At 43.8% G+C, this 22,357-nt stretch overlaps 1 protein-coding gene across 1 annotated transcript in view; it reads right to left on the reverse strand.

The window, feature by feature from the left end:
- Positions 1 to 6,343: 6,343 nt before the first annotated feature.
- ROCK2 (Rho associated coiled-coil containing protein kinase 2) overlaps positions 6,344 to 22,357 on the reverse strand; it is a 184,571-nt gene continuing 168,557 nt past the window's right edge. The window contains exons 27-32 of the mRNA XM_073568234.1: positions 18,905 to 18,972; positions 18,568 to 18,656; positions 17,765 to 17,843; positions 16,854 to 17,112; positions 15,949 to 16,162; positions 6,344 to 8,283 (exon numbers count right to left, since the gene is read on the reverse strand). Coding sequence (XP_073424335.1) covers positions 8,280 to 8,283; positions 15,949 to 16,162; positions 16,854 to 17,112; positions 17,765 to 17,843; positions 18,568 to 18,656; positions 18,905 to 18,972 — 713 coding nt within the window. The 3' untranslated portion in view covers positions 6,344 to 8,279. The remainder of the gene's footprint in view (positions 8,284 to 15,948; positions 16,163 to 16,853; positions 17,113 to 17,764; positions 17,844 to 18,567; positions 18,657 to 18,904; positions 18,973 to 22,357) is intronic.

Consider the following 22,357-nt stretch of genomic DNA (forward strand, 5'->3'; position numbering starts at 1 on the left):
TTAGAGACAGGAGACACTGAGTGACAGCTCAGACCACATTATTAGAGACAGGAGACACTGAGTGACAGCTCAGACCACATTATTAGAGACAGGAGACACTGAGTGACAGCTCAGACCACATTATTAGAGACAGGAGACACTGAGTGACAGCTCAGACCACATTATTAGAGACACGAGACACTGAGTGACAGCTCAGACCACATTATAGACACGAGACACTGAGTGACAGCTCAGACCATATTATTAGAGACAGGAGACACTGAGTGACAGCTCAGACCATATTATTAGAGACAGGAGACACTGAGTGACAGCTCAGACCACATTATTAGAGACACGAGACCCTGAGTGACAGCTCAGACCACATTATTAGAGACAGGAGACACTGAGTGACAGCTCAGACCACATTATTAGAGACAGGAGACACTGAGTGACAGCTCAGACCACATTATTAGAGACAGGAGACACTGAGTGACAGCTCAGACCACATTATTAGAGACACGAGACACTGAGTGACAGCTCAGACCACATTATTAGAGACAGGAGACACTGAGTGACAGCTCAGACCACATTATTAGAGACACGAGACACTGAGTGACAGCTCAGACCACATTATTAGAGACACGAGACACTGAGTGACAGCTCAGACCACATTATTAGAGACAGGAGACACTGAGTGACAGCTCAGACCACATTATTAGAGACACGAGACACTGAGTGACAGCTCAGACCACATTATTAGAGACAGGAGACACTGAGTGACAGCTCAGACCACATTATTAGAGACGAGACACTGAGTGACAGCTCAGACCACATTATTAGAGACACAAGACACTGAGTGACAGCTCAGACCACATTATTAGAGACACGAGACACTGAGTGACACCTCAGACCACATTATTAGAGATATGAGGCACCAAGTGACAGCTCAGACCACATTATTGGAGACGAGACACTGAGTGACAGCTCAGACCACATTATTAGAGACACAAGACACTGAGTGGCAGCTCAGACCACATTATTAGAGACACAAGACACTGAGTGGCAGCTCAGACCACATTATTAGAGACACAAGACACTGAGTGGCAGCTCAGACCACATTATTAGAGACACAAGACACTGAGTGGCAGCTCAGACCACATTATTAGAGACACAAGACACTGAGTGGCAGCTCAGACCACATTATTAGAGACACAAGACACTGAGTGGCAGCTCAGACCACATTATTAGAGACACAAGACACTGAGTGACAGCTCAGACCACATTATTAGAGACACAAGACACTGAGTGACAGTTCAGGTCACATTACTAGTGTAGGGTCTGACAGGTTCGCAGGATGCAGTGACGAGACACTAGACGAATGGTGGTTTTCGAAATCACGTTTATATAACTCTAGCCAATGGGCTAGGCTGAACAAAACAAGGATAAAGAAACAACACCAACAGTCCACGCAGGGACTCAACAAACTTAACCAAATATAGTTTCACTTAGCCTTCCAGGGACTGCGAGGTTCAGTAGCGTGGCCGCGTTGAGGTCACTGAGGCGGCTGTCCTGAGGAAAGTGACGTCGGTGGGGGCAACAGGCCCTGAAGAAAATAATACCGTTGGGGCGCAACAAGCCCTGAAGAAAACGAGGACGTTGGGGCGCAACAGGCCCTGAAGGAAACGCTGCCGCTGGGGTGCAACAGGCCCTGAAGGAAACACTGCCGCTGGGGCGCAACAGGCCCTGAAGGTAACGCTGCCGCTGGGGTGCAACAGGCCCTGAAGGAAACACTGCCGCTGGGGCGCAACAGGCCCTGAAGGAAACGGGGACGTTGGGGGGCAACAGGCCCTGAAGAAAACACTGCCGCTGGGGCACAACAGGCCCTGAAGAAAACAATGCCGTTGGGGCTCAACGGGCCCTGAAGTAAATGATGGAGGTGGCGCGCGGTGATGACGCAGTTCCCCAGAAAGGCCTGTAGCCGTCCTTTACCAAGGAGTCTCTTCCTAAGCCAGGGTAGCGAGCCTTTTATCCCGCCTGTGACAATGTGGCGTATCTTGAGGCCGATGATGGCCGGGTCGGCGTGATGGGGGAAGGCTGGGGGGAAGGGCCCAGGTCTCTGAGGCCTGGTTACCGGTACTCACGGCCACAACCGGAGGTATAGTTCCTCTCCCTTCAAGGCGGGGGTTAGCGGGGATAATTCTCTCAGAACGGGAGCGGGGAGCAGTCTCTGGGCACAGTCTCTCACGTCTCTCTTGTAGGTAAATCGATCGCTTTCTCCTCGCAGGCTCCTCTCGGTGCCCCTGCAAGTCACCCTGCGTCTTGCCTTCACTCACTCTCTTCCCCAACTGCCACTTCAGCGCGTCCCCTGCTCCTTTTACCCTAGCCCCTCCCCCTGTTGCCCTGACAACCTCAGTCGCATGTCTCCCTTTGTAATTCCCCTGTTGTGCTTCCTTCAATAACTCTGATGGCGGTCCCCTTGGTTCCGGCCCAAACACTATATGGGGGTCCTCCTCCCCACACTAGAGACACGAGGCACTGAGTGACAGCTCAGACCACATTATTAGAGACACGAGACCCTGAGTGACAGCTCAGACCACATTATTAGAGACAGGAGACACTGAGTGACAGCTCAGACCATATTATTAGAGACAGGAGACACTGAGTGACAGCTCAGACCCAGACCACATTATTAGAGACAGGAGACCCTGAGTGACAGCTCAGACCACATTATTAGAGACAGGAGACACTGAGTGACAGCTCAGACCACATTATTAGAGACACGAGACCCTGAGTGACAGCTCAGACCACATTATTAGAGACAGGAGACACTGAGTGACAGCTCAGACCCAGACCACATTATTAGAGACAGGAGACCCTGAGTGACAGCTCAGACCACATTATTAGAGACACGAGACCCTGAGTGACAGCTCAGACCACATTATTAGAGACACGAGACCCTGAGTGACAGCTCAGACCCAGACCACATTATTAGAGACAGGAGACCCTGAGTGACAGCTCAGACCACATTATTAGAGACAGGAGACACTGAGTGACAGCTCAGACCACATTATTAGAGACACGAGACCCTGAGTGACAGCTCAGACCACATTATTAGAGACACGAGACCCTGAGTGACAGCTCAGACCACATTATTAGAGACACGAGACCCTGAGTGACAGCTCAGACCACATTATTAGAGACACGAGACCCTGAGTGACAGCTCAGACCACATTATTAGAGACACGAGACCCTGAATGACAGCTCAGACCACATTATTAGAGACACGAGACCCTGAGTGACAGCTCAGACCACATTATTAGAGACACGAGACCCTGAGTGACAGCTCAGACCACATTATTAGAGACAGGAGACCCTGAGTGACAGCTCAGACCACATTATTAGAGACAGGAGACACTGAGTGACAGCTCAGACCACATTATTAGAGACAGGAGACCCTGAGTGACAGCTCAGACCACATTATTAGAGACACGAGACCCTGAGTGACAGCTCAGACCACATTATTAGAAACAGGAGATCCTGAGTGACAGCTCAGACCACATTATTAGAGATATGAGGCACCAAGTGACAGCTCAGACCACATTATTAGAGACGAGACACTGAATGACAGCTCAGACCACATTATTAGAGACACGAGGCACTGAGTGACAGTTCAGGCCACATTATTAGAGACAGGAGGCATCAAGTGACAGTTCAGGCCACATTATTAGAGATATGAGGCACTGAGTGACAGTTCAGACCACATTACTAGAGACACGAGACACTGAGTGACAGTTCAGACCACATTACTAGAGACACGAGACACTGAGTGACAGTTCAGACCACATTATTAGAGACAGGAGGCATCAAGTGACAATTCAGACCACATTACTAGAGACACGAGGCACTGAGTGACAGCTCAGACCACATTATTAGAGACAGGAGACACTGAGTGACAGCTCAGACCACATTACTAGAGACACGAGGCACTGAGTGACAGTTCAGGCCACATTATTAGAGACAAGAGGCATCAAGTGACAGTTCAGGCCACATTATTAGAGATATGAGGCACTGAGTGACAGCTCAGACCACATTATTAGAGACAGGAGACACTGAGTGACAGTTCAGGCCACATTACTAGAAACACGAGGCACTGAGTGACAGCTCAGACCACATTACTAGAGACAGGAGACACTGAGTGACAGTTCAGGCCACATTACTAGAAACACGAGGCACTGAGTGACAGCTCAGACCACATTACTAGAGACAGGAGACACTGAGTGACAGCTCAGACCACATTATTAGAGACAGGAGGCATCAAGTGACAGTTCAGACCACATTATTAGAGATAGGAGGCACCAAGTGACAGTTCAGACTACATTATTAGAGATATGAGGCACTGAGTGACAGTTCAGACCACATTACTAGAGACAAGAGACACTGAGTGACAGTTCAGGCCACATTATTAGAGACAGGAGGCATCAAGTGACAGTTCAGACCACATTATTAGAGATATGAGGCACCAAGTGACAGTTCAGACTACATTATTAGAGATATGAGGCACTGAGTGACAGTTCAGACCACATTACTAGAGACAAGAGACACTGAGTGACAGTTCAGGCCACATTATTAGAGACAGGAGGCATCAAGTGACAATTCAGACCACATTATTAGAGATATGAGGCACTGAGTGACAGTTCAGGCCCCATTATTAGAGACAGGAGGCATCAAGTGACAATTCAGACCACATTATTAGAGATATGAGGCACTGAGTGACAGCTCAGACGACATTATTAGAGACAAGAGACACTGAGTGACAGTTCAGACCACATTATTAGAGACACGAGACACTGAGTGACAGCTCAGACCACATTATTACAGACACGAGGCCCTGAGTGACAGCTCAGACCACATTATTAGAGACAGGAGACACTGAGTGACAGCTCAGACCACATTATTAGAGACACGAGACACTGAGTGACAGCTCAGACCACATTATTAGAGCCAGGAGACCCTGAGTGACAGCTCAGACCACATTATTAGAGACAGGAGACACTGAGTGACCGTTCAGACCACATTATTAGAGACAGGAGACACTGAGTGACAGCTCAGACCACATTACTAGAGACACGAGGCACTGAGTGACAGCTCAGACCACATTATTAGAGACAGGAGACACTGAGTGACAGCTCAGACCACATTACTAGAGACACGAGGCACTGAGTGACAGTTCAGGCCACATTATTAGAGACAAGAGGCATCAAGTGACAGTTCAGGCCACATTATTAGAGATATGAGGCACTGAGTGACAGCTCAGACCACATTATTAGAGACAGGAGACACTGAGTGACAGTTCAGACCACATTACTAGAGACACGAGACACAGTGACAGTTCCGGCCACATTACTAGAAACACGAGGCACTGAGTGACAGCTCAGACCACATTACTAGAGACAGGAGACACTGAGTGACAGCTCAGACCACATTATTAGAGACACGAGGCACTGAGTGACATTTCAGGCCACATTATTAGAGACAGGAGGCATCAAGTGACAGTTCAGACCACATTATTAGAGATATGAGGCACCAAGTGACAGTTCAGACTACATTATTAGAGATATGAGGCACTGAGTGACAGCTCAGACCACATTATTAGAGACAGGAGACACTGAGTGACAGTTCAGACCACATTACTAGAGACAAGAGACACTGAGTGACAGTTCAGGCCACATTATTAGAGACAGGAGGCATCAAGTGACAATTCAGACCACATTATTAGAGATATGAGGCACTGAGTGACAGTTCAGGCCACATTATTAGAGATATGAGGCACTAAGTGACAATTCAGACCACATTATTAGAGATATGAGGCACTGAGTGACAGCTCAGACGACATTATTAGAGACAGGAGACACTGAGTGACAGTTCAGACCACATTATTAGAGACACGAGACACTGAGTGACAGCTCAGACCACATTATTACAGACACGAGGCACTGAGTGACAGCTCAGACCACATTATTAGAGACAGGAGACACTGAGTGACAGCTCAGACCACATTATTAGAGACACGAGACACTGAGTGACAGTTCAGGCCACATTACTAGAGACAGGAGGCATCAAGTGACAGTTCAGACCACATTATTAGAGATACGAGGCACTGATTGACAGTTCAGACCACATTATTAGAGATATGAGGCACTGAGTGACAGTTCAGACCACATTATTAGAGACACGAGGCACTGAGTGACAGCTCAGACCACATTATTAGAGACACGAGGCACTGAGTGACAGCTCAGACCACATAAGAGACACGAGGCACTGAGTGACAGCTCAGACCACATAAGAGACACGAGGCACTGCAGAATACATGTTATATTTTATTGTCAATATGGTTAACATTTTATCATACTGCTTTCTGTATAAAACATGCACTTTGAGGGATATTTAGGTGTACAGCATGAACGAGCCCACATAAATTATATTTATATATATACTTTTTTTTCTTAATAAGACCATGTAAAAATAATTCCAATAAGCACCTCCGAGGTCCTTATTTCTTTCATTTTTTTTTTCTTTAATTATTTTTTTACTTTATTTTTTTTTTACATCCCAGCTAAACATTCTTCAAATGCTCCGATACGAAATGTATTCCATAACCTAGAGCTAGGTGCTAGAGAACCGTTCCTGAAATATTAAAATACATCTACAGTATGACTGAAGCTTGTGACAGCCCATGTTTTTATGTGCGTGTGTGGGTGTGTGCTTTTTAAAAAAAATTACATTTATTCAATCATTGATGTCTTTCTCTCTCTGTAGAAATAAAAACATAAGTAGAACACAAACCAAGGCAAGCAAAAAAAAAAAAAACGCACTTAATGGACATCCTTTTCTTCCAGGAGGGGAGCACCGTCGAGGCAGCCATGTTGTGGGTTAAAGTAGTATTTTTCAGAATGCAGTTTTGGGAATGGCAACGTCTCTAAGGCACCAAAAAATAGAAATGGGCAGCAGTTTGGTTAACTATTCAGATTTTACAGTTTCTGCACATTTCTTCCCTTTCTATGGAAGTCTGTGTAAACCGACGAGGCAGTCTACTGTATAGCTGATGAATTTGAAACCTTTGGAACCCACTGCTTTATTAATATAAGTGATGCTATGTAAAACTAATCCCAATGTCGTCAATGTAGTGGTGCATCCATGTAAATACATACCTCACCCCCAAAAAGGCTGCGGCTTCGGCACTTACAAGGGTACGAGAGAGAGAGAAAGAAAGAGAGAGAAAGATTTAGATTTTGGAGACTTCTAATACTGAGGGGTCGAAGAAAGTGTGCTTGATGGAAAGGAGGTTAATCAGAGTAGACTTCTGGAATTCTCAATATACATTCAAAAAGAGGCAGAATCTCCCAAAAAAATAATAATCAGTGTGACCCGTCAGCCCCCAACCAAAAGGGCTGGGGGGCTTGGTCAAACTAGATTTAATTTTTTATTTTTTTTTATTAAGGCATCCAGATATTTTTTGGAAGAAGGTGTTTGCAGTTACACAGGCTTTGAGACTTGAATGTACTCAGCTCTTGCATGCAATTTATTTTTTTTTATTTTTCGGAATCCCTCGAGTTGCGTCCGACCGAGGGATAAACACTATGGCTTTGTACATGTGCATAGTCACAACCGCAGGTATTGGTCAAGGAGTACAAAAATAAAGGGTGGCATTCTCAGAAAGCCTCGGTACGATACAAATATATACACGGTCCTTTGATTTTTCTCATCCAGGAGGCCCATTCATTGGCGGAGCTGTACGAAGCACCAAAAAAAAACAAAAAAAAACCGCTGTGGAAGCTGTCAGCTGCGAGACCGGCGCTCTTCTCTAGTCTGGGTGTAGTGTAACGATTCGAGGAGAAAACTCTGTGGATCCAGCACTCGTCTCCCAATGTCCTTTGTCCGAAATTGAAGCGGTAAAAGCCCCCCTCACCCCTCTCAAAATTTTCATTGCAAAGAATCAGGAGTGTAACCTGGGTATTAATCCCGGGTAGGGGTCTAACGTTATCACAGTGACTTTTGATCACCCTGAGCTTGCCAAAGCCACTCGTCAGGAATTAACATTTTTCCTTTTTTTTTTTCTCTTTCTATATTGCAGCAACATATTTTTTGTAAACCTCTGATATATAAGCACAGTCTTTTTGATTTTTTTGAAAAATAGTTTTTTTTTTAAATATTTTGGACACCTTATTTTTGCGTTCAGTCTTATTGTTTTCATTGAATGGAAGAAATCATCTTGAAATGGGCACTGCGTTCACAGAAGGCAGTTAACTGAAAGACAAAAGGAAGAACGTTAGCGGCAAATAACTAGACGAGTCCCAGGTGCTGATTAGGAAAAGCAAGAAGACTGTAACTCAGGAGCCATAGTTAATGCTTTATTATATACAGCCTCAGGGGGCACAAAGTCATACGGTGGGGGTATGGGCCGCCATAATATCTTTCTTCACAGAAAGGAAAAATGGGACCAGATCAACCACTACAGAAGCGGGGGGTCATCTAAAAGAACAATGATACTTGAAAGGGAATGTGTCATCAGAAAATGACCAACTGCTTAAATTAGGTACCAGAAATAAAATAAATAAAAAAAACATATATACATACACACACAGCCAAAGCTAAGACAGTTGTCTATGCGTCTTCTAGATCTTCTCTGCCTTCAACAGTCGACCTCTCGTTTCTACTACAAATCCTCTCTTCCGCTGGTGTTAAAGACCTTGCCGTTTCCTGGATCTCCTCACAGCTCTCTATCTGCACATTTAGCGTCTCCCACTCCACCTCTTCACATCTCCCTCTTTTGGTTGGTCTTCCTAAAGGTTCTGTTATGGGACCCATACTCTTGTTAATCTATACCTTTGGCCTAGCATTACTCATAAAATCCCACGGCTTCCAGTACCACCTATATGCTGATGACACTCAGATCTACCTTTCTGGCCTAGACGTCACCTTTTTGCTGTCCAGAACCACAGAGTGTCTTTCAGACATATCCTTCTCCTCTCGCTTCCTTAAAGCTCAATGTGGACAAAACTGACCTAATTTTTCCTCCACCTCTCCTAATGCCCAAACCTGATCCATCTATCACAATAAATGACAACACCCTTTCCCCTTTACCGGATGTCCGTTGCCTTGGAGTAACCCTTGGCTCTGCCCTGTCCTTCAAACCACATACCCAAGCTCTTTCAACCTCCTGCAGCCTCTAACTCAAAAATACATCCAGAATCTGTCCTTTCCTCAACCATTATTCCACAAAATTAATAGTGCATGCCCTCATCTCCCACCTGGAGTACTGCAATATCCACTTCTGTGGTCTCCCTGCTAACACTTTCAGACCACTACAGTCTGTCCTCAACTCTGCTGTCCAACTATTTCATCTTTCTCCTTGATAGTTCTCCGCTTTGCCTCTTTGCAAATCCCTTCATTGGCTGCCAATGCCCCAATTGATCCAGTTCAAACTATTAACATTGACCTAAAAAGCCATCCATATTCTGTCTCCTCCGTATAGCTCCAAACTAATCTCCTGCTACCTAACATGTAATTACCGATCCTCTCAAAACCTTCTTCTCACCTCCACACTTTTAAGTTCCTCACTCAATCGCCTCCTTATCATCCCCAATACTCTGGAATTCTGTGCCCCAACTCATCCAATTGCAAGCTAGCTTCAGAACTTTCAGACCAAACTTGACAACCCATCTCTTCAGAACACTTACAGCCACCTCACCATCACCACCAGAGCTGCTGCAGCCCTCTATACTACTGTCTCCTGCACCATTATCCTGTAGACCAGGGGTCCCCAACATTTAGTTCAAAAGCCACATGTGACTCGCGGACCCATGATGGGTGGCTCGCGGCTGTCTGCCAGCTTAGTGCATTATCACCAGGTGTAGCAAACAGCTATTAAGAGCAGATCTCTAGATGGTGATTTTTGTGTGTAGCCCTCCAGAGAAGAGCAGATCTGAATGGGGGTAAGATAGGACACCCTGGAGCTCGGCATACTGCCTTGGTGGGATTTCAGTGGAAAAGCTTTGGCTGGCCCTCTCCCCTCTGTACCAGTCTGTCACTGTCAGCTGTTCGCTGTAATATATTTGTATTTTGTATGTAACCCCCTTATGTACATCATGGGGAATTAATGGTGCTCTCTTAATTTTCACACTAGCCACTAAGCCCGATACTAGACTACTGATGATAGCACTTCTACATCCATCAGTCACAATAGGAATGTGACAACTCACCTCCTCACCTCTGCACAATTACATGCAAAAGTGAGAAAAAAAATTTACATTGAACATAAAAGCCTAAAATAAAAATGAGGTCATTTTCGGATGATATTTCCTTCAATATACCGCATATTCTTGCATTGTCTGCAGCATAATGCGGGTTAACAAATTTAATTAAAAAAAAAAAAAAAAAAAGGTCAGAAAACTAGTTTTCTGGACCATGAAAAACAGTAACACTGCAAAACCAACAACACAATCAGCATCCAAAAAAAGCAAAAAGCCCACAGCAAAACAAGCAATACAGACACGCTGCCGACTACAACCTGTCTGTAACCACATCGGACTTGGCTGCAGCTCAGAATGATTGGCAGTGTGTTCCCAGATCTGGACTCGGGGGGAATATAATATATAATGCTACGGTACATGCAACATAAATCCATCACTGTAAGCTTAGGGCTACATGGCGACCATAGATCGAGCTATGCCGCTTCTACATGGCAGGTAAATGCAGGCGAAGGGGGATACGTTGCGATCTGCAGGGTACTGCGGCTACAACAAACACCACAAAGTCAGAACCAGTTGCAATATATCAGAGGCACAGCGCGATCTTTGACTGAATTACCTACTTTATCGCCAGCTAGCCTCAGCCTTAATGGGAATCCCTAACAGAAGACGATATCTCCAGACAGTGGCTTGCACATACAGTGGGGAAAAAAAGTATTTAGTCAGTCAGCAATAGTGCAAGTTCCACCACTTAAAAAGATGAGAGGCGTCTGTAATTTACATCATAGGTAGACCTCAACTATGGGAGACAAACTGAGAAAAAAAAATCCAGAAAATCACATTGTCTGGTTTTTTTTTCATTTTATTTGCATATTATGGTGGAAAATAAGTATTTGGTCAGAAACAAGCAATCAAGATTTCTGGCTCTCACAGACCTGTAACTTCTTCTTTAAGAGTCTCCTCTTTCCTCCACTCATTACCTGTAGTAATGGCACCTGTTTAAACTTGTTATCAGTATAAAAAGACACCTGTGCACACCCTCAAACAGTCTGACTCCAAACTCCACTATGGTGAAGACAAAAGAGCTGTCAAAGGACACCAGAAACAAAATTGTAGCCCTGCACCAGGCTGGGAAGACTGAATCTGCAATAGCCAACCAGCTTGGAGTGAAGAAATCAACTGTGGGAGCAATAATTAGAAAATGGAAGACATACAAGACCACTGATAATCTCCCTCGATCTGGTGCTCCACGCAAAATCCCACCCCGTGGGGTCAGAATGATCACAAGAACGGTGAGCAAAAATCCCAGAACCACGCGGGGGGACCTAGTGAATGAACTGCAGAGAGCTGGGACCAATGTAACAAGGCCTACCATAAGTAACACACTACGCCACCATGGACTCAGATCCTGCAGTGCCAGACGTGTCCCACTGCTTAAGCCTGTACATGTCCGGGCCCGTCTGAAGTTTGCTAGAGAGCATTTGGATGATCCAGAGGAGTTTTGGGAGAATGTCCTATGGTCTGATGAAACCAAACTGGAACTGTTTGGTAGAAACACAACTTGTCGTGTTTGGAGGAAAAAGAATACTGAGTTGCATCCATCAAACACCATACCTACTGTAAAGCATGGTGGTGGAAACATCATGCTTTGGGGCTGTTTCTCTGCAAAGGGGCCAGGACGACTGATCCGGGTACATGAAAGAATGAATGGGGCCATGTATCGTGAGATTTTGAGTGCAAACCTCCTTCCATCAGCAAGGGCATTGAAGATGAAACGTGGCTGGGTCTTTCAAAATGACAATGATCCAAAGCACACCGCCAGGGCAACGAAGGAGTGGCTTCGTAAGAAGCATTTCAAGGTCCTGGAGTGGCCTAGCCAGTCTCCAGATCTCAACCCTATAGAAAACCTTTGGAGGGAATTGATAGTCCGTGTTGCCAAGCGAAAAGCCAAAAACATCACTGCTCTAGAGGAGATCTGCATGGAGGAATGGGCCAACATACCAACAACAGTGTGTGGCAACCTTGTGAAGACTTACAGAAAACGTTTGACCTCTGTCATTGCCAACAAAAGATATATCACAGAGTATTGAGATGAAATTTTGTTTCTGACCAAATACTTATTTTCCACCATAATATGCAAATAAAATGAAAAAAAACAGACAATGTGATTTTCTGGATTTTTTTTTCTCAGTTTGTCTCCCATAGTTGAGGTCTACCTATGATGTAAATTACAGACGCCTCTCATCTTTTTAAGTGGTGGAACTTGCACTATTGCTGACTGACTAGATACTTTTTTTCCCCACTGTAGCACCCTGGACTTGGGTCATACCGGTGGATCCATGGACTTCAAAACTCTTACCATTGAAAGAACCAGTCATGTTTCCTTCAAAAATGCCAGTCGTCTCCCAGTGCGTTCATAATCACAAAGCAGATATTAATGACTATGAAAAAAGGTGAAACCACTCAGGTGTCTAACACCAGAGGCCACCAGCTGCTCTCCATGGTCATCGATACTGGTTTGGACTCATGGCTCCCAGGGCTTTGTATTGTGTAGGTCATAGTTCTGGCTGATGTTCCCATAAGTCACCCTGAGGTGCATGCTTTCATCGGGGACACACACATCAAAACCACAAAACGCAGGCAGGAAAGTAACAAGGTTGGTATCAAATATGCATTCCAGGTTACCGCTTCAGAAATCAAAAACATCATCCCCATCATCCTCCACGTCATCCAGAGACCAGTCCCAGTCTTTAAAAGCCAGGTCAAGCAGTCTGCAACAGGAGTGTTGATGTTTAAGATGAAGGCATGTGAAGAGACCCTCCATATTCCCCAATGGACTCAGAAGACGGTGTCATCTCTAAACCAAGAGTGATCATAGCATAGAGGAGGACCTTGAGGTCCCAGGTACTGGATGTGCCCACCCTCACTAAAATGAGTGCCGAGAACCCATGCCAGGACTATGACATCTTGTGAATCAGTGTGTCCATCAGTTGTTTTCAGGATCTCCGCTCACAAATCCCATCACTAGTAGGATCAACCAAGGTTTGGACAGTAGTATGGATAATATCGACCCACAGATGGTATCTCCTTGTTGATCTAAAGCCTCACCCAGATGTCCTTTTCTTTTTGGGAGGAGGAAGCTTTGCATACGAGAAAAATGGTTTTGAGTGTCAATTTTTACCATAAGTGAGGCATCCTTTTTTCTAATATGCAAGTTCCAAACTTCTCCTACCCCTTTAAATGGGAAAAAATGGACAGAGCTCGGGTGAGACACAGATGTATCTGTGCGCCGTCTCTCTTTTTTTTTCTACCCATTGATTTGCATTGGTAAGTTGGATCTACGGCTCGGATCAAAAACAGATATGTCGCATTTTGTATTTTTTTTTTCTGTGGGCAATCTGTCCCCCCAAAAAACACAGATGTGTCAAAAGCCCCATGCACTATAATGGGTATGTGCTCTGTCCACAGAAAACAGGGAGAGGACACATTTGGAAGAATGAGGTTTTACACTAATTTAGGGAAGGTGCAGATGAGCATATTTGTTGTCCGAGTGCAAGCTGACAAAACATGGGATTGCCCTCGAACTAATGTTATTCTATTCGGATCGCACTCAGTCATGTCTGTGGAAACCATCTGACTGCACTCGGATGACATCTGGGTGCAGTCTGATTTCCACGGACTGACACAATGGAGAATATGGAGACATTTTTTGCTCCATCTTCTCATTCAAGAGACTCTGACCCCACCACTTTGACCCAGCCATAGACATTTATGGCCTATCCACAAGATAAATGTCTGATCGCTGTGTGTACCCATAAAAATAAATGTGAATTACAGAGCGGTCGCCTCACCAGATGGACCCAGACCTATCACACATCAATAATTGGAATAAACTTTTAAATGGAAAATTGCACACAAAATTTAGTATTTACTTAAAAAGGTAAAAAAAAAAAACAAAAAAAACCAATTGCATTACAACAACACATATGCCGACTCTACAAATCTACTCCAAAACACCAATATTATTAAGGAACAGAAAGAGTACAAAAAAAAGGGTTTTATTCCCATCTTCAGATGCATATTGACGGATAGTGCTTGTAAAGACAAGAACTTTTGCAATTTACATCTTAATAAAATGTGCAGCCGTTCTTGAGATATTAACACTTCCTTTTGTTTACAGCTGGTTGCTTAGTAGACCGACCACCACTGCTTTCTAGCTTTTAAGTACTGTGCCGAAGCTGGCAGGGATTAGGATGTAACTATTTGCTCTATTAATCCTAGCCGACTTCAAAAACAGCGCTTACAAGCCCAATAGAAAAAGACCTGTAAGAACTGTGCATGATAGACTGACTAGCAGAGGCGGTCGGTCTCCGTGGCAACAAGCTGTAAACAAAAGAAAAAAGTGAGTAACTCAAGAACGGCTGAAAATTTTAATAAGCAGTAAATTGCAAAATGGCTTGTTTTTACAAGCACTGTCCGGCAGTTTCCCATTTATGAAAATGGGATTAACCCTTTAAAAAATGATTGAAGTGAGATGACATGATGGTGACAGCAGACAGGGAAGAATAAATGGTGTTGATGACCTGCTTCATGCCAGGCTAGTAGCAGAATGCTGATGTGCCAACTTGGGCTAATAGTCTAAAACTACTGCAAATCTAAGTACAGAAGAAGGGCATGACTGGCGATCGCATAGCGGGTTAGTGCTGACCGCAAAGTGATGCATGCTGGGAACATGGCAGTTGCTGGCCGCTCTTACTTACTGTTGCATTTGAAAAAGGTAAAAGTAAAGTCAATGGAGAATGATTCGGAGGACAGGAGCAGAGCTAGAAACAGTGAATGGAATGTGAACAGAGACCAGTGTTTTAGGTGAAGCATGCGTTACCTAAAGCTGACTGCTCAATGACTTAACTGAGAACCTGTCAGTGAGTTCCTTCTGATAACTGATAACTTGTAAGGGCTCTTTCAGATTTCCGCGATCCCTGATCACATTGCACGGACTGTCGGCGCGTCTACTGAACTAAGCGTGACAGCTTCATATATTTCTAAGAGGCTGTCACGCTTGGGTTCGGGAGACGTGTGCCCAGTCCATAAGATCGGACTGAAAGAGCCCTCACTGTTTTGTAGACTTCCTCTCAGCTGATTTATGACCACATCAAAGTTCAGCTAAACTTCAATGTGGTCTGTGATCAGCAATCAGCATATTAGGGGTTACAAAAAAAAAAAAAAAAAAAAAAAAAAAAAAAAAGACTGAAAAAAAGATACAAACTTCCTGGTCAGAACAAGCTGACTGATGGATTCTCAGTTAACTCTTTCGGCAGCCAGGTGCCAGTAAAAGCCAAAATGATGGAACATTTAAAAAATAATATTTTTTTTTCGAAAAACATGCATTAAAATAGAAAAAAAAAAAAATGTCTCAATGTCCACTTATGACAAATTACCGGCCCGTGGACGCAGGCCGTACATTACAGATCTGCGTAGGATAGGATGGGCCTCTGCTACGCCCCCCCACCCCCCCTGTACACACGTGACATTTTCAGTCTCGCTGTAGTCTGTAGTGTGAACCTGTGGGGTCTCCATGTGCCCTCCGGTCATGCACACAACCTTAACTCTGCTCACTTGTGCCCACTAGTAAGGCAGAGTATAACTAATGCGCAGGTGCTGCAGAGTCGGGCTTTAGCAGAGAGCGGCGGGTAGACCTCCTGCACACCAGTAATATTCTTACCTGGATTTGTTTGGAGGAAGTTGTCGACTAGGTCGCCTCATCGACGGGTTTGGCTGTACCTTTATGGAAGTTCTCGGAGAGGAGCGGGCGAAGGGATCAGGAGCTGGTGGCTTTTTCGGGATTTTTTTCACAAGCCGACTCACCCACTTCTGCTGCTCTTCTGTGGAGTTTGCTAACAGAAGTAGATTCTTAGCCGTAGAAATATCATAGTTTACTGGAAGGAAAGAAAAGGAAACACTTAGATTACACCACAGAACGATGAATCCGTCAGTGGTGCAGCCTCAGGCTTCGGGCCTGAAACTTTGAGCACTTACACCTCAACAGAGGAGAAAGATGTTAAAAAAAAAGGAATTTTTGGACATTTCTCCTGGTAAATCATGAGATGAGCAAAATTTTCCATTCATTTTGTTTCTTAGACTTTTTTTTTTTTTTTTTAAAGCGTCTAAATGTAATTTTTGGCACTGACTAGACCGTAGAACGCTTGTAAATTATCTGAAGAGGATCTTCGATAGGACAGATATGGCTGATGAGCCTCCACTTTGTGCCTTCAAAACTCTACATGAAGCCACGTCAAAAAGTTTGTCTTAAAGAGTTATTCCAAAAATATTAAACTGATCCAAACCCATAACTTATTGATCACTGGGGATCTTCTGATCCAGAAACTGGGGGTGCTGGAACCTGGAATCCGGCTCTAAGGGGCCCCATCCTGAATGCGGCAGAGGTGGGAATATTTAGCCCTTCATTAACTTTCTATGGGACAATTGGAAAGTCTTCTTGGCATCACAGGTCGGACCCCCAGCGATCAGCGAGTCGTCCCTTAAACCAATATTTGGGGAATGACCCTTTAAAATGATCACAAAATTTTATATTCCGCCCTGCCCGGAGAGACATCGTGTCCCAGGTACCTTTGCAAGGTGCTATCATTTCCTCTTTTTTATCCATATGGTCCTTGTGGCACTTGATATGGCAGCGCCGGCACTCTAAGGCAGCGGGGGGCTTGAACATGTGCCACAGGGGCTTCATACAGGCGTCACAGCTTGTTGGGAAATGGTATAACGTGGGAATGAACTCGTGTCCTTTGTGGCAGATATAGTTCGATTTCTCCACTGGATCCACTGGGAATTCTTGCTCTTTTTTGCTTTCTCCTTCATTGTCATACAAAATCTATGGATAAAACACATATACATATATATTATTATTACTTCTCTGCTCATTACAGAACACATAACAAACTGTCAGGGAAATTGTGATCTATGAGGATTTTTACTAGACCTACGGTAAATATGAAAAGTATAAAACCCAAAATACTGAAAAAATGTTAAATATGACGTCAGGATTCTGATAAAACATGATGGAAATTATCTTTTAGGTCATATTTCCATCTATTTGTTTCCCAAAAATATGCAATAGCGATCCGCACCGTTTATTGCTTCTTTTTTTGTAATTATTTTTAATGTTTTTTCGTTTTTCGCAGTTGATTCTAAACAGTAGTATTTTTTTTTTTCTTTTTAAGTAGGAACACTGATATATCACACATCAAAACTATAGTGATTTTACAAGTGCCCTCCAGGCTCCCCATAGACGCGGAAAAAAAGAAGCAGAATTCACTTTGCCTTGAACTGAAAAAAATGCAGAAAAAAAATGCTACATGTGAACAAGGCTTTAGACGTTTACCTACTAAATACATGTGTGATCACTTCTTTCAGAACACGGATCATGCACCCCAAATGATCATTTTTCACATCTAATCTGGTTTCTATAAAAAAAAAAACTGAACATTTTGAACACTAAACCTTCTTCTCCATGTTTCACTTGCCTGGAAAATCCGAGGAATTTCTTTAGCATCCGCCCGATACACGTCTGTTTGTGTTACCTGTCGCACGTGGAATAGTTTACTGTGAAAACAATAATTCCAGTGTTATAAAAGGAAAGGCAATATATTCTATACTTTCACTGCATGCTGTAAAGCGAGATACACCTGTTATACTGACACCTAAAGGCCAATATGAGAAGTGCAAGATTTTTTTTTTTTTATTTTACTATTATATGGATAGTTACTAGTTGAATACCAAGGTGTTATTATTATTATTATTATTGCTGTTATTATTATGGATGAGTGAATTTACAGGAATATGTTTGAATTTGGCTGGGAAATTTGATTTGCTTGAAATTTATTCTACAGAAATCATAATAGAATTCTAAAAAAAAAAAAAAATTATATTCTCCCCGGCCCTCTTCCTTCAGCTTCACACCCTGTCCTTACTGTTCTGCGGGACAGTGGGGAGGAAAGGCGGAACAGTGGGGGGAAGGGGAGGAACAGTGGGGGGAAGGGGAGGAACAGTGGGGGGAAGGGGAGGAACAGTGGGGGGAAGGGGAGGCGGAACAGTGGGGGGAGGGAAGCGGAACAGAGAAAATGAGGGCTGGGAAGAGGTGGGCACCAATTTTTAACCCCATTTAAATCCGCTGTTGGTTTTGAGTGAAAAAAGTGGCAAAAAATTCAGATTCTCTAGGAAGTTTGAAGCAGTTTTGATTGATTCGCTCATCTCTAATGTTTTTTGCAAAACTGTGAATTAAACATAAAAATATTTCTTTTTAACAAGAGTTATGAAAAATACTTACTCAATATCTAATACCATGTACGGGTTGGACTGCTCTTTATCCTGTTCACTGTCGTAAAACAGAATTTTCTTGCTGCTAACGACCACATACTAGAGGGGAAAAGGCAAAAATAAGTAAATAAGCAACAAGCTGATACAAGATTCAGTGTGTACAGGATTAAAAAGACAGCGCCACACTTGCACATGGGTCATGTCTGGTATTGCAAATCAACTCCACTGAAATGAATGAGGTAGCGCTGAAATACCGCACATAACCTGTGGAGAAGGTGGAGCCATATTTTTCCAGTGTTTGGACAATCACTTAATAATTCTCTGTCCTGTACGGATCATACACTCACCTTCTTAATCCAGCCAAACTTCTTAGTGTTTCGCACAGGAAGTGACAACCACCCCTCCAATCTGGATTCTGTAGGGAAGTGAATATGACACATTATCCAATGAACATTAGTCATGTCAAACATTAAAGGGTTATTCCCATCTTCATAGGTAGTCAGATAGAGCCTGTAAAAACGAGTACTTTTGCAATTTACAGCTTACTAAAATCAAGAACCGTTCTTGAGATATTAACACTTTTGTTCGCAACTTATTGCCTAGGAAACCGACCACTGCTGTAATTTAGATTGTAACACTGCATTGGTCGGTCTCCAAGGCAATGAGCTTTAAACAAAAGTGTTAATATCTCAAGAACGGCTGAAAATTTTAATAAGCAGTAAATTGCAAAAGTGCTTGTTTTTACAAGCACTATCCAACCAGATCTGTTTTGGAGGATTAGAATAACCCCTTTTAGTAATTCACAGATTTATAATCCAAATGTTTCCAAGCAGCACTGATCCAAGCTACAAGCATTCAAGGCAAAGCAGCCGAATCGTGAGTCTGCGGCTGATCCCATAGACCGAGCTCTCGCATTATTTCACCCGCTCAGAACGGCCTTATGTCATCGTTATTCATGACGGTGCTGCCCGTGATTGGGATTATGGTGCTGTGAACGTGGCTTTAATCTTGTAATGTCTAGTGCCAAAATGCCATGTGTGAATATAGCCTTAAAGGGGCTGTCCAGTCAAAACTGACAAGTCTGCAGTCACTCTGTGTGACTGCAGACTTCCTAATCTCCCCGGCGAACGCACTGTGTGCTGCAGGGATTTGCCGGTTTCAGACCCGGGACCGGAGGGCAAGTATGATTTATACATACTCCAGGCCAGTGGGCATGGCCTCACTCTCCATACACTTGTGAGCGAGGCTGCGCCCTCTAGTCATCAGCGTCATTGGTCAGGGTGCGACCTCGGCTCAGTACAAGTGCCAGGAACAAGGCCGCGCCCACTGGCCGGGGGTATGTGTAATTCATATATACCCTCTGGTCTCTGCTCAGAATCCGGTGACTACGTGCACAGTGACTGCAGTCTTATCCGTTTTGACCGGACAACCCCCTTTAAACTCTATGAAAAGTTGGGGTCTAAGATTCTGACACCTACAGGACGGTTTTAAAATATAAGTACTTAAATTCCTCACAAACAAGGAACATTTGTCATATTTTGTCATTTTTCTGTACTGTTAAGTTCCTGTTATTCATCCTGGAAACCTATGAATAAATTGACAACTGGGCGTTACCATTCCCCTTGTGTTGAGGATTTGTTGCTCTACAATTAGCAGTGATTAGGCAGCGATAGACTGTGTAAGGCCACGTTCACACGGTCAGTGTTTGTCAGTATTTTACCTCAGAGGAGAAGCATAATAGAAACCCGTCACCACTTCTGTATTTATCATGCACTCCTGGTTCTGGCTTACAAATACTGAGGTAAAATACCGACCAAATGCTGACCGTGTGACCGTGGCCTAAGGACTCAACCCACTAAGGACAAATATCCCATCCATTTATGGAGTGTGGTACGGTCAGTTCAGCCCTGACCGTGCCAGGGCGTGTAGGGACCGGATATTATCCAGCTGTCACTGGAGAACTGACATTTCCAAAAGTGATAACTGACAAATGTGTAATAATAAAGAACTCAGAATTTTCATTCCAAAGAGATTGTTTGTGTCATCCGAAAACGACCGACGGTTTAAATCAGGTTGTAATGTGAGTGCATGGTTTAACAAATTTTAGGGTCTAAAAGGGTAAAAGTTCTCCTTGGGGAGAGTGACAAGCCAAGCCTGGCATGTCAGAGTGAGGAGACTTATAAGCCATGCATGCTCCTGTGGGAAATTAGAACTCTAGCGCCACCTATACAGTTCTAGTCTTCTTCTGTGAAGAGACAATAAGCATGGCGTATAAGTCACCTCACTCTGACATGCCAAGCCTGACCTGTGTGTCACTCTCCACGAGGAGAAACGCTACCCCTTACACCTCAGTCCATAATGTCTCACCTAGCCAAATCAGATATCATACTTTGCATTGATGAGGGGCAACACCCTGAAACAAGTGTTTGTAAAATGAGATTATGGTTTGGCTTTTATCCCAAGTCATATTGCAAAGCTCGTTAAAGGGTTGATAGTGACTTGTAGGATCACTGCTTCTAATAAGTGGAGCTAGAGTTCAAGTCTTCTTCCTCTCTGAAGAGACAACTTGTACACTTAAAATATTTTAGAAATATTTATTATTCTGATCATGATCTGTATGAAAAATAAATAAAATCTTGCCATTTTCACAATGGGGCTTTCCTAGACTCTACTTTCCTGTTCCTTCAGGAAATGCACATGCACATTAGCAGCAATAGATCCTATTTTTCGTATTGAAGCATCTAATGAGCGTGTCATAAAAGGAATACGTGAACACAGGGGATGTGCTGTTGTCAAATATGCATGCGGTATGGTGGGGACAGGACGACGGTAATAACTATTGTTCTGTTCCCATAAAGCCTGTTTCAGCAGTGTGCGAATGGGTTATTAAACGAGTGCAGATCGACTTCTAGTAAGTCAATTACTGCTTGTTTATGGGGGGGCAATCGAGAGACACCTTCACTGTATGTACGTACAATGTAGGTGTAGATTAAAAGATGCAGGTGTCATAATGTGAGCGCTGTATCAGAATGCTGGACCAACCACAAAGCATACTGGCGTCTCGAGATACGAGAATCATAGAAGGAACTTAAAAACGGCCCAATCTCATCGATCATCTGCAGGTCTGAGGTTGGTGAACAGTGCGGTGCGGGCAGTGTGAGACTGACGGTAAGCTTGACATGGGTCACGGGTGCAAGCGCAAAAGCGCACAAGGAAAAGCTGGTAAACCACTGATCAGACAGCCATAATAATCACAGAAGGGAACAGAATGGGACATCTCTGGGGGACCTTCAGCGTGAGGTCTTCTGCCATCCTGGTGTCAAGTGCCCAAAGGTACGGATATTTAAAGAGGCTTTATTCTTAGGGTATTATGGACAACATGGGAGGAAAGGTTTCGGCAACTTTTGATTTCTTCTATTAGTGACTGCATAGAGGGACCTCTGGTCTCGAGACCCCTTTATGTGAATGGGCATCGTATAAAGTAAAACATTTTATCTACAGTGTAAGGGGAAAAAAAAAAAAAAGGACTTTTAAAAACAAGGCCATTTTGGGATAAGGGTTTCCAACTCTTAATTCCGGAAGCAATAGCTATGTAGAAATCCCTTTAGCCTAGTACTGTATTATTGTAAAACCACACAAAAACGCACAACCTATTCCTACATCCATGCTCCATTTCTATTCTATACTCCTATATTATGGGACTGAGGGATAACCCAAAGTGTGCATCACCGCTTCCAACTTTTAAAGAATGTTATGATGTACAAGCTGTGAGATAATTTACTCTTGAAATACAGCCTCAA

The sequence above is a fragment of the Dendrobates tinctorius genome, unplaced genomic scaffold (genome assembly GCF_039654945.1).
Source record: "Dendrobates tinctorius isolate UK_male_01 unplaced genomic scaffold, ASM3965494v1 ptg000021l, whole genome shotgun sequence".
Taxonomy (NCBI): domain Eukaryota; kingdom Metazoa; phylum Chordata; class Amphibia; order Anura; family Dendrobatidae; genus Dendrobates; species Dendrobates tinctorius.